General features: G+C 42.1%; 3 gene segments (V, D, J or C); all 3 read right to left on the reverse strand.

Moving 5' to 3' along the window:
* Nucleotides 1-15,301, reverse strand: part of LOC120240454 — a 499,568-nt gene that overhangs the window by 317,468 nt on the left and 166,799 nt on the right.
* Nucleotides 1,339-2,005, reverse strand: LOC120240475. The segment is given in 2 exon segments: nucleotides 1,339-1,684; nucleotides 1,919-2,005. Coding segments are annotated over 2 exon segments (357 nt in total).
* Nucleotides 8,655-9,415, reverse strand: LOC120240466. The segment is given in 2 exon segments: nucleotides 8,655-9,079; nucleotides 9,306-9,415. Coding segments are annotated over 2 exon segments (402 nt in total).

The raw sequence follows: 15,301 nt of genomic DNA on the forward strand, positions 1-15,301 counted from the left end.
AAAAAAGCATTCACGGCAATACCCAGTCATATGAAAAACAGCTCAAAAAGTTACAAAAAAGGTTTTCCAATGATAATTTGGGTTTTTTAAAACTACATTCTGCATTCTCTCTGCCCCTCCCCCATTTGTGCTCTCAGTCTCTCAAAATAAATAAATAAACTTTAATAAATAAATTAGTGACTTTGAAATGCTATTGAAAAGTGAAAATATTGAAAAATCGGAGAAGTTAAAAATATTAAAAATTCACAAGTCCAATACTTATAAACTAGTATTAAGGCACAAATTCTCTATGTAAGAGCACAATAATGGTAATACTGTTCATTCTACTTTTAACTTTACTACAAAGATAAGTGAAATCAGGTAGTATGCAATTACACTCTAGAAAAAGTGAGAACAGTGGGCACGTTATACAAGTGTGTGCACATTATAGCACCATTTTTATGCAGTTCTTTCTCAAAATATATCTACGTATCTGTCAAATTGATAAGATTGACAGGCTGTAGCATTTGCCATCCTCTGGGGACACAGAATGTCCACTGATTAATGAACCATACATACAATGTGTGATTCTAGGCAAGTTAGCCTCTTTGAGGTTTATTCCTCATATAAAATAGGGTTATCAATAATACCTTACTTCATAGATTTGTTCAAACTACTAGGTGAAATAATCCATATTCTGTACCTATCAGAATTGTGGGGCACACATACATACGCAATAAGTATTAGCTACTACTACTACTATTATTATTATCAATATAGTATTGTCATTAATAGTCATTTTCTGCATACCATATAGTCCCCATTTCCTCTGAGTTAGCCCAGAAAACTTTGTTTTTACCATGTTTATTGAGGAAATGAGGGGAATACAACAATTAACCTCATTCAAAAAATAAAAATTAAAAAAAATCCTATCTGTGAATTAAGGAATGCTGTTGCCATTGAAATGAATAAAACTCAGTCCCTAGTAAGTAAAGCTTGCTCTTAAAAAAAAAAAAAGAATAAGCTTAGGGTTGAAAACCGAAGGTAAAAAAGAGGAAATGGTCAGTGCTACCTGGGCAAGACTGGGACAAGGACTTCAAGAAGAAGAGACACGTCAGAACACCTTGGACACTGGTGAAGTGGCTGAGTGGGGATGGGCATTCCATGCTGAGGGACCAGTTACTTTTATTTTTATTACTCTTTAGAGAATTATGGCTTATAGGCATCCTTTCTGTGTTTCCTATGGTTCTATAGAATAGTTTTTCTTTTCCTCCGGAGAAGTCGATGATTCCCTCTCTATGTTCCTAGCACCCCAACCACTCACCCTCCCCCTTCCCCCAACCTCTGCACAGATGCTGAGGTCTGAGGTTTCTGTAAGCCTCTCCCGGTTGCTCCTGTCACTGTGCCTCCCTGAGAGCACAGAAATACATCGCAGCATCCTCCAGCCGGGAGTCTGAGATCCTGAGACTGAAGGATTTGTCTGCCCTCTGGAAGTTCACAGAGAAGCGATCATTTGTTGCATTCTCTTGCTTATAAGCTTCTTGGCGAATAATGAGAACCATCTCCCCGCCGGGAGGCTGTTTGTACCAGAACAAATAATAATTACTGTCACTAGTGTCAAACGTGCAGTCCAGGGTCACAGTGTCTGCCTCCTGCACGGACATTTGTGGTTGAGTCTGAGTGACCGTCTGGGCTGTGCTGGATCCTGTGGGAAAGAGGAGAAGGTGTCACACCAGAGAGATAAGGCAGGCGGACTCACAAGCTGATCCCATCCCCAACCACCTTTTCTCTTCTTGATCAAACTTCGGGCAGTATCTATCAGCTTCTTTGCCCCCAACAGCCAGAACCAATGAGGGGGTAAGATGCCTGTGATCTGATCTTTCTTCATACTTCCCAGTCCTGTTGGATAATAGTAAAAGCAAATGTGTGCCTTCCTTACCAAGATAGGTGGAAACCACGAAAGCCCACAGCAAACCAGGGCACACCATGCTGGCGGCTCTCTCCTGCAGGGTGAAAAAGTCTCCTGCTCTGATCTGAAACTGGGGTATCAGCTGTGCAGGTGATGTCACTGCTCCCAAACAGGAAATGTACGACAGATGCGCTTTGGTTCTGTCTTGCTTAAAGAAGTTCATCAATGCTTTTTGTCTTTTGCTCCAGAGAATAAGTTTGGCTGTAGTGGCAAATAAAAAGAGATGTCAGAACAGTAATTTATTCTGAGATAACAATCAAGAAGCAAGGGAGCTGGTAAATTGTTTTTGTGAACATGTAATTCTAGGAGGGAAGAATGGGGTGGGTGGAGAAAAGACAAGCAAAACTAATGTAATGACTTCAGTTTTCTCTGCCAGCTTTCTCTCTCTCTTTCCTTTCCTTTCCTTTCCTTTCCTTTCCTTTCCTTTCCTTTCCTTTCCTTTCCTTTCTCTCCTGTCCTCTCCTCTCCTGTCCTTACCTCACCTCTCCTCACCTCACCTCTTCTCTCCTCTCCTCTCCTCTCCTCTCCTCTCCTCTCCTCTTCTTTTCTTTTCAAGTCTTGGAGCCAATATCCTGATGGTCTCTGGGTTGCCATACACAGGTTTTGGTTATATTATTCTTTGACCAATCCCATATTTTAATTATCTTTCCAAACTTCAAAATAATGATAAAGACAACAGCAATGCTCAGATAGCCTAGAGGAAATTGGAACCAGGATTTTGATGCCTAACTGCACTGTTATTTGCTTGAAGAGTTTATTTTTTATTTTTATTTTAAGTATAATTTAAATAATCATATTAATTATTATTAATTAATATTATTTAATTGAATTAAAATTATTTTTTTGTAATTTGAGAGAGAGTGAGAGAGAGCGTGCACACACGTGAGCGCAAGTGGATGAGGGGAGCAGAGGGAGAGAATACCAAGCAGGCTCCATGCTCACCACTCTGATGTGGTACTCCATCCCATGACCTTGGGATCATGACTCAAGGGAAATCAAGAGTCTGAAGCTCAACTGACTGAGTCACCGAAGCCCTGTCCCCAACTTTTAAAGAATATCTGGCTTAGGTGGTGTCAAGGAGCTCTAAAATGCCGATGGCAAATGTTCCCATAAGGACTTTTGTGCATATGTCCTTATGGCCGTGCGAATGAAGAATCAGAACAATTGGTATAAAACTTACCTGGGAACAGTCTGTGCTGCCCATTTGACAATGTTTCATTGGCACGCCATTTTTCCTCATGCACGCATTCTCCTATGAGGAGGCAATTGAGCTAAAAGGAAAACTCACGATGTATGGAACCACTCATTTGCATTAATTTTCTCTTCCTCCTGAGTTTTTGTCATCCAATCTGAGAAAAGGCCATCTCTGTTGTCCAGCTTTATGTAAACTTTCCCTCTGCATAAAAGAAAGGGGAACAAAAGGAAAGTTAAAAGCTGTCTTGCTGTGTAGGGCATGGTGGCCATAATTCTCCCAACCTATTTGTTAGTGCCACTTGGGAAATGTGGTAGGCATTTGCCACTGACACTGCTGTTAACATCAGAAAACTTAAAGCACAACCTGGCGAATTGCTGTAGTTGGTATGGTCCTTCTTCCTGTTTGTCTAGTGACTAAATTTCTACCATGACTACTATTTTCTGGTCAGGGTCATACAACATTTGTAAAAATGTGATTATTTTACAATTTCTCCCTCTTTTTCTTTAGTCTTTATAGAAGACTCTAGATGATGGACTGTCTCTTGTCTCCATCTCAGTCCCACTGAAGCTATGAATTCACAAACGAGGCTCTCAGGAGGGAATGTTTTCTGCCTCCTCCCGTGTTCACTGTACACATAATGATATTTGGGGATCCCTAGCCAGAAGGTCTATTGTGCTGTGTTTTAGATCTTTTCCTGATCCTCTGGGCCCCACCAATCAGAATTTTAATATCTTCTATCCATCATCTGGTCAGTCCCTAGCTGCCACAGCTGATCAGGCTGTTGAACTCTAAGGATGGAATAAGATAATTCATATGAAAGGACTTTCAAGTGGCAAAATATGGGGATGCCCATAAAAGCTGCCTTTCCCTTTTTTAAAAAAATAGATATTATGTCTAGATTATCCTTGCTTTTGTTTTGGGGGGTTTTGTTTTTTATTTTAAGTAAGAACAGTGATTAGGTAGTTTAGGAAACCTTGTTTTTTATTTTAAGTAAGAAGAGTGATTAGGTTGTTTAGGAAATCTATACAAGGTGGTGAGCAAAGCCAGATTATCAGTGATTAAGCAAGGAAAGGAAGGGTGAAGAGAAGAGAGGAAGAGGTTAAAACACAAAAAGCAGTGTCCCATCTGGGCAGTCTGAGAAAGTCTACTGTGCTCCCTTGGGCTATCAACAGCATCTGGCAACTACCATTGTAGGATTTCTCACAAGAGTTAGCTAGTTAGACTCTAAAAAGTAAAAACTAGGAGAAAAATATGTGGACATCACATGTCTACTCTCACATTCTCATGGAAGAACTTTTACAGAGGCAGAAACGAAGGTGCTTTAACAACGAATGGCCCAAGTGGGAGATGCTGGTCCAGACATCAAAATACTCCCTTTTGGTGGGGTGGATCTTGCCTGAAGAATACTGAGGGTTCCCACCCCACTCACCTCTGCCATCTCATGCGTAGTATTCTCATGATCTCATTTGCTTATTTGGAAATACAGTGAACAAAAAAACTTGTAAAAATCTTTTTTTAAAGTTTTATTTATATTCTTTATATTCATTTACAATTTTTGTTTGTCAGAGGAGATGATGGGGACCATTTACTAGCTTCCGAGTGGTGGTCCTAATGCAGGGAGAAAGTCCCAGTGCACTTAGGTGCTCTCTGGGGCCCATGAGCTTCCTTTGGCACAGAGTTAGGTGGCTGAGTCTCTCAAGTGCACGGTCTGGATGTGCAGGGAGAAGTGGAGCTGAGACTAACCCTGGATCACCCCTTGTGCTCCAAAGCCCTGTTGAACCAGAACAAAATCAAAAGCAGATTTATTATACATACTTTCCATACCACACCTGTGGATCTGAAACACTGTTAACATGATTATAGTAAATATTAAAATTCTTTCTTCCTTGGATGATCAATTTTAGGAAGGATTTTTCTCTTTTTTCATTTGATGATTAATGTTCATTAAAAGAAAATGTTGAAGGGCGGATTAAAAAATTCATGTGTTCTTTGAGTCCCTTCTACAAAAGATAGACACTAGTTCTTGGAGCCTTCTGGGTCCTCTGGGTTCCTAATGACATAAATTCTCCCAGCTGAAGCCACCAAATCATAAATGTGGCTCCTAGAAGCTTCTTTGTATTTGGTCTTCCTACGTCCATGGAAGATGTGATTCCGGAATGTGGAAATCTGACCTAGGCTTTTCAGATAAAGAAGGGTTTATTCCAGTGTTTTCATACATACGAGGGACATATATTCTGGAATAGGAAGACAAGCTTTTGCAAATAACTGTTGTCAACGAATGCAAGCGGTGCCCTCTTCAGGTTGAAGAAATAATAACAGAGGTAATTCCTCTGATTCACTCCTATACACAGGAAGAACTTGGTTTTGTCAAGAAGTCTGTTCTAGAAGTAATCTGTTTATATAAATTTCAGAATTCTGTTTACACTCAATGATAAGAACTTGATATTTAAAATATACCTTATTCTCCTTTTTATCACAGCTTTTAAAAATCCTACCTTTAATCCTGTCTTACCTTTTCAAAGAAACCTTCTGTGACAAGGTTAGAATGTACCGATTTTCCCCCTTAATATACTGTCATGAATATATGATGATTATGAAATACATTCTAAGCATAATCTTTAGCTTTATCGAACAATTACCATGTGCCTGACACTGTGTCAAGAGCACTGAGGAATGCTGAACTATACAAGGCAAAATTCTGTCCTCCTAGAGACTAGAATAAGAAGTAATATTGGTACCTTGAAACAGTAGCAAATGCTTTAAGAAGGTAAGTCACAGGCACCTGGGAGGCTCAGTTGGTTAAGCATCTGACTCTTGATTTTGGCTCAAGTCGTGATCCCTGGATCGTGGAATCGAGCCTGCATTGGTTGGGCTCCATGCTGAGTTTGCAGCCTGCTTGGGATTCTCTCTCTCTTTCTCTCCCTCTGCCCTTCTGCCCCTCTCCCCTGGTTGCGTGCAAATGCACATGCGTGCTCTCTCTCTCTCTAAGAAAAAAGTACATCACTACGAGTCAAATTGTTTTGTTTAGATTCAATATCTAATTGCAAGACATTAGAAGAAAAGGAATTCAAGGATTCTCTGTTAGAGATGAACCTTTGGAGGAGATAGAGCCTTAAATTGTGCTTATATAGGACTAATATGATTTAGCTAGCCTGAGATACACATAAAAGGGAAATTTGGGTGAGTGGAACAAGTAGAAAAGAAATGCAAGAGCTTGAAGTGTTTATGGGTCCATGAGGAGAATAGACTGGAATAGAGCTATGTTTGGAGAAGAAGTAAGAATGAGGTTTAAATAGTAGAGGGTAAGCAGACGTAGGGAAGGAGTTAATGAGAAGAGTTTAATTTGGTATGTAAAGTTTTTGTGTGATAAAAAGATGTGATCACACATCTGCAGGGCCTGGAGTTTCATATATGTGATCTGTTTCACCGTCTTTTGAAAAATTAAGGTGACATCTTCTACGTTTTCAATTAATCACTCAAGTACCCACTTGCTGTTATTAGCAACCAGCCCAGTAAAGTTCATCTTGAACTCTCTTCTGTTCTTTCTCTATTAAATTTTCAAAGAATGTGTTAATTTTGTCTTCCACCCCAAATAGAGACTGAAGCAAGGACTCAAGTGAAGGTAGTTTATTTAGAAGAGATCTGAGGCAGTAGAAGTGAGAAAATAGGTAGCATAAAATTGGGACTTGATTCTGCCAGGATCTCCTGGTTAACACACAGGAAGCCCCTCTGGGACCCTCTGCTAGAAGGCAGGCAGGCCGTGGTCCTCTCTCCACACTGGTTGAGACTTGCCAGCGGGGGTGGTAATTCTCCTGTGTTTATCCACAGCCTGAGTGAGCTCCTGAGGAGTCAGAGAGGGCTCTGGCATAAGAAGTAAAAAATACACTGTGCATGTATAATGTTGGATGTTATCAGCTTGTCCACAGAATTATCTACCATACCTCTTGATAGGATCAAAGCTGGGCATTTGGACATGACCACAAAGCACCTCAGATCTTGATGACAATGCTTTCTTTGCACTACTCAGGTGAGGATTCGCCCTGTATAATTTTCACTGTGTCACAGAGTCTTCAAGGTTGTGGTGGGCTGAAATCCATCTAACACACTTAATACTGGAGGGTTGTACAATATGACCTTCAGGCCCGGCTTCTCTAACTGGCACCAAGGCTATAATTAAAACTCTTCTCCCTCCCCCCCCACACTCTGTAGGTTTCCTTGCCTTTGGATGGGACTTCACTGGATCTAGATTGCTTGCCTGATAGGGGGACCCAGACCTTCATTGCTCAGGGGTCTCTGTTCTTGTTTACTTTGTCCTTTTCAAGCCACAACTGCCACTTGCGGCTTTTATTGGGCATGACACATTCCTCTTTGCCCTCACTGTGTAATAACCCAATGCTCCATGATAATCAGAGTCAGTCATTCCTCCTTTCTTTGCCTACTGGACAATTGGCACAAGGAGTTCGAAATGGCATAGGCGGCAGTCAGAGAGGCAAGTTCAGTGGAACTCTTCCTGAAGTCTCTGGTGGAAGCATTCTTCCTCTGGGTCCTAGGACCTTTAATCCAGCAGAGCCTAAGGCTGTAGAAAAGGGCAACACAAATTCTGGAAATGAGTTACAAGGAGTGATAGTAGAAGAGTCTAGTATACTTCCAGTTCTTCATTTCTAAATTTGCATATTTTAACTAGGGTGACAGAGCACCATATATCAGCCATTGGTTTAATGAATACTACCACTTCCAGGAACATAGCATTCCAACCGCAAAGGGTGATGCCATTGAGCTGGCTTCTTAACTGAGCCTTTAATAAGCCATTCCATCCTTCTTCTAAGTCATCTGACCTAGGTACCATGGGTCTAGGTCAACTTTTAGGTCTATGGAAGGGCCAGTGGACCCTTTCCTTGGTCATGCCTTCAGCTGTCACGCCCACTGTATTCTTTTTTTTTTTTTTTTAATGTTTTTTATTTATTTCTAGGAGATAGAGAGAGAGACAGCATGAGCAGCAGAGGGTCAGAGAGAGAGGAAGTCACAGACTGAAACAGGCTCCAGGCTCTGAGCTGGCAGTCATCACAGAGCCCGACATGGGGCTTGAACCCACGAACCGCGAGATCATGACCTAAGCAAAAGTCGGACGCTTAACCGACTAAGCCACCCAGGCACCCCACGCCCACTGTATTCTAAAATAGGTACCTTGTTCAGAGAGATTCAGTTTTAGACATGGATGGACAATAAAAAGAAACACCAACTAACAAAATGGAAAACATTATCAATTTTGGAAGTATGAGCTGCCAGGCAAATCACAAAGATTTGCCGGGCAGAGGACACTCTTAGGAAGTCTGATCTGTCACATATACCAGACAAAGCGATAAGGGTTACGTGTGACAGAATGTATGAAGATAACTTTGTAAAACTGGAAAACACCATATATGTTATTATTTTTACTGTTATTTTAAGGATTGTAGTTTACAGATACCCTTCTCTCTGTGTTTCTTATATTCACACAGAAGGAGCTTTTATTCCAAGAGAAGTCAAAGATTTTCTATATTCCTGGTGCCCTAGCCACTCCTCCCACCCCCGACCTCTGCACAGATGCTGAGGTCTGAGGTTTCTGTAAGCCTCTCCCGGTTGCTCCTGTCACTGTGCCTCCCTGAGAGCACAGAAATACATTGCAGCATCCTCCAGCCGGGAGTCTGAGATCCTGAGACTGAAGGATTTGTCTGCCCTCTGGAAGTTCACAGAGAAGCGATCATTTGTTGCATTCTCTTGCTTATAAGCTTCTTGGCGAATAATGAGAACCATCTCCCCGCTGGGAGGCTGTTTGTACCAGAACAAATAATAATCACTGTCACGAGTGTCAAACGTGCAGTCCAGGGTCACAGTGTCTGCCTCCTGCACGGACATTTGTGGTTGAGTCTGAGTGACCGTCTGGGCTGTGCTGGATCCTGTGGGAAAGAGGAGAAGGTGTCACACCAGAGAGATAAGGCAGGCAGACTCACAGGCTGATCCCATCCCCAACCATCTTTCTTCTGGATCCAAACCCCAGGCAGCACATATCAGCTTTCCGCCTCCCCATAGCTGGGCTCTGAGGTGATGCAGTCCCTACACTATTAATCTCTGGTTCACAGCCCCATTGGATAACACCGTACGTGAAGACCCCCACCTTCTTACCGACACGGGTGGACAGCATGACTGCCCACAGTAAGCCGAGCAGCAGCATGCTGACCGCTCTCCTTTGCAGGTGAAAAGAGACTCTCGCTCTCATCTGGGTTCTCCTCTGTGCTCCGGGGCACTTCTGCTTCAGAGCAGGAAATGATCTGACAGGTGGGTGGCTGATTCTGTCTCACTGAGAAAAGTTTTCCTAAGACTTTTGGTCTCCCTTTCAGAAAATAGGCCTTTGGTTATACAATTTCAAATGAAAATGTGAAAATGTGAAATGTTTTCTGAGTCCTATTCTGGGATGAAAATAAAGGAGAAAGGGAGCCGGCAAATTTATTTTTTTTTTTATTTTTTTTTTAAAATTTTTTTTTTATGTTTTTATTTATTTCTAGTAGAGAGAGAGAGACAGCGTGAGCAGGGGAGGGTCAGCGAGAGAGGGAGTCACAGACTGAAACAGGCTCCAGGCTCTGAGCTGGCAGTCAGCACAGAGCCCGATGCGGGGCTCGAACCCACGAACCGCGAGATCATGACCTAAGCGAAAGTCGGACGCTTAACCGACTAAGCCACCCAGGCGCCCCCGGCAAATTTATTTTTGATACGCCCCAATCTTGGAGAGGAGAGCCGGACCTTGGGCGGTGGGCGGAAGTGGCCGGTTTCCTTTCTGACAACAGCAGGCTCTTATTTTTCTTTTTTTTTTCCTTCAAAAATAAAAATGATAAGGGTGCCTGGGTGGTTCAGTCAGTTAAGCGTCTGACTTTGGTTCAGGTCATGATCTTACTGTTCATGGGATCGAGGTCCTCTTTCCGCACAGACCCGCTTCTGATCCTCTGTCCCCCTCTCTCTCTGCCCCTCCCCTGCTCGTGCTCTGTCTCAAAAATAAATAAAACATTAAAAAATAAAACAAAAATAAAAATGACAAAACAAATACGAAAGTATCAACAATTAGTTATGCATGATAGGAATATACCTGTTATATTAATGTATTCAATTTTTTTACATTTCTACATTTTCTCAACATACCGAATGAGATAAGTATAGATTTAAAATATTTTTTTCAATGTTTTTATTTATTTTTGAGAGGGAGGGAGAAAGAGAGAATGTAAGCAGGGGAGGGGTAGAGAGAGAGGGAGACAGAATCTGAAGCAGGCTCCAGGCTCCGAGCTGTCAGCACAGAGCTTGACGCAGGGCTTGAACCCACAAACCATGAGATCATGACCTGAGCTGAAGTCCAATACTTAGCCGACTGAGCCACGCAGGCACCCCAAATATATTTTTTGAGAGAGATAGAGTGTACATACACATGCATACACACATACAGTGGGGGTGAGGGCAAAAGAAGAGAGAGAGAGAATCCCAAGCAGGCTCTGAATTGACAGTGCAGAGCCTAATGTGGGGTTTAAGCTCATGAATGGTGAGATCATGACCTGAGCCAAAATCAAGAGTTGGACACTTAGCCCATTGAGCCACGCAGGTGCCCCTAAAGATGGATGTTTGTAACTGGAAAGAGCACTGACTAGATTCAGAAGTGGAACATGTTGTGTCTAACTACGTTCATATTTTCCATGGATTCTTTAAAAAAAAAAAAAGTCCTTGTCTGTGCTGCATCAGGAAACTAAAACAACTATGGTGGGAGTTCTCACCAGCATTAAGTTGCTCACTCAACTCATATGAAGAATTGTTTTCCTGACTCTTATTCCATCTTGGGGAAGTGTTATTGAACAAAGAATGTTTAAAAAAATACATTAGAATTTTGCTTTTCCAGACATAGTGACAGAGATACTTATGTAATTCCAGAGTTGGAGTCCTCAAGCTGGGAGTAAAAAAAAATAGGGTCTTGTCGCAGACAAGGTCGTGTCTGAGAAGCAGGGGTTCTCTGTGACCCAGAAGTAGGTGGTTGAGTCTCTCCACCAGAGAGATGTGCAGGGAGTCATGACAGTTGTGACCAGTCCTGAATGAGGCTATGAAAATTCCGTGTTCCACCAAACCCAGTTTGATAGCAATGGAAGAAGGAGCACCATTATTTCTTCTAGATTATCTCCATCTTTGTGCTATGATTTGAATTCCTGTATCTTGGTTTGAGATCTCTGAAAGTCCATTCCAATACAAGGATTTGTGTGTAAGTAGTTTATTTGCAGGTCATTCCAGGAAACGTTGGTAGGAAGTGAATCAGGAGAGGGAAGGAAGCCAATACAGGATGTTGTCAACAGGCCAATTCATACCATTGGCAGTTGGAGCTTAATCTAGCTGGTAACTCTGGGAGACAGCATTGCATACCCTTTGGAGTTATTCCAAGTGAAGCATGAAGGAGCTGAAGAATTCACCCGTAAACTCATTGTTCATCACCGAGTAAGGGCTGCTTTGGGGGTATTAACTCTCCAGCACATCTGGCTAGCCCTGTACACTGGCCACATGTGTTCCCATGGCCTGAAAGTAGTCCTTACGGTTGCTGGGGTTTTCAGTATGTAGACGTGACTGTCAAGGATTTATTAATAGAACACCAATAGCCGCTGTACGGCCCATCCCTTGCACTGCTGGTATCCACTTATGCTCTGTGTCAAATCTACCCAGATCACTAGTACTTAAAAAAAGATTAATAAAAGGATTAGTGAGACAAATTGTAATTGCAATAGTTGATTTCATGGCTGTAATTCACATATACTATCTCTCTCCATCTACTTTCTATACCACTCATTCTTGATCCTCTCAACTGCTGACTAATCCATCTATTGGTCTAAGTTTCTATCTCTGTGAGATAACCAAGATCTTTATCTCTGAGGGGTCTAAGCCCCTGAGTATTCTTCCTTCGTCAGGCCATAGTTGTTACACTTGCCTTTTTACAGTAATCACTGCTGCAAAAACACTAAAAGCCATCCCAGTGGATCCCCGGAAATTTAGCCATATTTTCCCAGTGCCCATGAGGTAGCAATCACCTTTTATCCTCATGATAATCACAATTCATTGCCCCTGCCAGTGTTGTGACTCCCTTCTTGGTCTTCTGGTCTTCTGGCATGAGGACCTCCAAATGACCAGGTGAGCTATGTAACATCAGGTTAGGTGAAAACCTCTGTGTTTCCCGAGTAGCAGTGCCCTCCTTTCCTTTCCCTTCAAGGGGAACTGAGACCTCCAGTCCAGAACAGTGTGAGGACATCCAAGGGAGTCGCTGAAGGTGAGAGTTGATGGGGAGATAGCCCTACTTCCACCCCTTGGCTCCCAGGTCCGTGTATTTTATACAGTAGGAACATAGCATCATAAAGAATAGTTCTCCAATCTCTCAGAGCACTATCCCTAAACTGGTGCTTTAGCTAAAACTTTTGGCGATCATTTGTCAGAGGCCAGCTCCGGCAGGTCCAGGGGTCCCTGAAGGATGGACAGTGTCGGCGAGAGAGAGAGCCCCAAGATCGTTTCTGATCACCAGGCAGAATCTCCATCCTGTCGGTTTTGGTGTCTTTATTTATAGGTCAAATGTTAACATGGCATCAGGAAATGGAATTTTTACAATGGATAGCTCTTTGTGAGATGTTTTTGGAAAATGTACAGAAACAGGTTTTACAGAAGTCTTCTAAAAGAACTGCACCAATTATAGTGAGGTTGGGTAACTAAGAAAATAACAAAGTGTTCACATTTTAATAACGCTAAGATTAAGTCATAGGTTTGTAGATACTCTTATCCATCCTCATCACAGCTTCCAGGGTAAGGGAAGGTGTTTGTGGAATGTAGGCCTTAGGGAAGGGGCTGCTATACACTGTCAGTTAGCAAAGGTGTATGTAGTAACTTATCTTCTGCCCTTATCTGTTCCTTCTCTCTAGGTTAGGCTCTTTGTCTCCGGGCAAGACTTGATTTTCCAGTTATATGCTTTATTGCACCAGAGAGTCAACCATACCTTTAAAGAGTTTAGCTCATTTCCAATACATAGAATAGCCTCTTCGAGTGCATTTACCTTTGTGTCTGCTTTTATGATTTCTTGAATAGCTAGGGCATGAAAGACATTTTTGGCTAGTTGATTTACATGTTGAGCTGTATGAACATCTTGGACTAACGCAACAGTAGAAACAGAACTGTACATGTAAAGGTCAATCTTTTATGAGTAAGGGTCATTATTAGCCTGTTCATAGCTCAAGGGAAGTATGGAGAGAAACAGGACCTGCTGGAGACACGATGTCTGTTCCCATAATTGAAACAAGAAGTTCCCACAATAAGTTCCTTCACAAGGTGCAATCATCATACCAGGGCTGGAATAAGGGGACAAGTCACTCCAGATATTGATCAATAAGGTACCTTAGGGGTCAGTGCTCAAGCAGAAATAATTGAGTTGGGGTGGATATCGGTCATCATCTGATGGGCAAGAGACTGTACAAACTTGCTTTAACCTCACCAGGAGTTTTCTCGACTAGTGGGCTCAGAATGGCTCCCAACAATCATTCCAATGTGGTTTGTGGATAATACTCCAGTAGCATTAGCATACCCAATGGTCACATGTCCATTTTTATACCTCCTTACTATCAAGCCGATCTGTTGATGCAAAGGGATGTGAAATCCTTTACTCATCGTGATAATCAGCCAGCCACTCTGAGCCCTCAGTCCACGTTTCTATGTGTGGCAGTGTGTGGGGAAGGCAAATCATGCCTGGAGTGTGCATTAACCCCAATAACCCAATAAGAAAAGATTTGTACTATCTTCAGGGTGAAAGTGTTCCAATGTAACCAACTTGGCAACCAGTGGGTGGTTGGTCTCCTTGAGGGGTGATTGCATATTAAAGGCTCAGTGTTGTATCTGCTGCTGACAGGTTGGATGTTTGGCAGCAAACTAGCCAAATTTGATGTATGAGAGAAAACCCATGTTTCTGGGCTCATGGAGAACCTCTACTCTACCACCTTGGCTAATCTGTTCACAAGCCTATGCAAGCACCGAAATGGACTAGAGGGGCACTTGAGTGGCTTAGTCGGCTAAGTATCTGTCTCTTGATTTCAGTTCAGGTCATGATCTCACGGTTTGTGGGATTTAGCCCCGAGTAAGGCTCTGTGCTGAGTGCGGAGCCTGCTCGGGATTTTCTCTCTCACTCTCTCTTTCTGCCTCTCCCCGGCTCATGCTTGTATGTTCTCTCTCTCAAAATAAATAAATAAATAAATAAATAAATAAATAAATAAATAAATATTTTAAAAAAGAAAAAAGAAATGGACTAGAGACAGCCTGGTAATGTCCTCTGGATGGATCGTCTTTTCCTCATGGACTTTGTGCACTTCCTTGTAGTGCATGTTCTGTGGTGGGTATTGATGTGAGACACAATGACCAAAACACTGTGCCTGCACTCACTGCTCCTTGAGTTCATGGTCACCCCAACTGAGACTCGTCCTCCTCCCACTAACCTGCTCAAGGTTCTGATCCTAGAAAGAGCAGTTGGCTGGGGACTTTTCAAAGACCTAAGGCTAGTAACTTCTGGTTATATCCTTTGACTCTTCCCGAACCAGTCAGCCTCTAATTTTCAGGAGGAACCAGATTTTCTATCATACTGTGTTAACTTTACACTCTGTCCTTTATAAACTTTATACTATTTTCCCTCAGCTTTTTGTCCTTGATCTTCTGAGCCAGCCTTTTCAGAATGTCAAAATATATTTTCTTTCACTACTGAATTTGATGGTCATGGCTTTTAAGATTTTGTATTTTCAATATATTTGTAAAAGTCTACAAAGGAGCTCAAGGGCAAGAATTTTATTCTGTTCTCTCTTTGTTCTTTAGTGCTCTCCCCTTTTCTGATATTAAGCCTCAGGATCCTGGACTAGTTTTAACAGATTAAGGACTTCACACTGAGAAACAAAATACATTAGATGGTATTTGAAAACAGTATCCCTCTGCCCAAGATCTTCACGTTTTTTTTTTTTTTTTTTTTTTTTTTTTTTATTTGAGAGAGAGAGAGAGGAGAAAGACAGCGTGAGCAGGGGAGGGTCAGAGAGAGAGGGAGTCACAGACTGAAACAGGCTCCAGGCTCTGAGCTGGCAGTCAGCACAGAGCCC

This window comes from Hyaena hyaena, unplaced genomic scaffold (genome assembly GCF_003009895.1).
Source record: "Hyaena hyaena isolate Hyena2069 unplaced genomic scaffold, ASM300989v1 scaffold_256, whole genome shotgun sequence".
Classification (NCBI taxonomy): domain Eukaryota; kingdom Metazoa; phylum Chordata; class Mammalia; order Carnivora; family Hyaenidae; genus Hyaena; species Hyaena hyaena.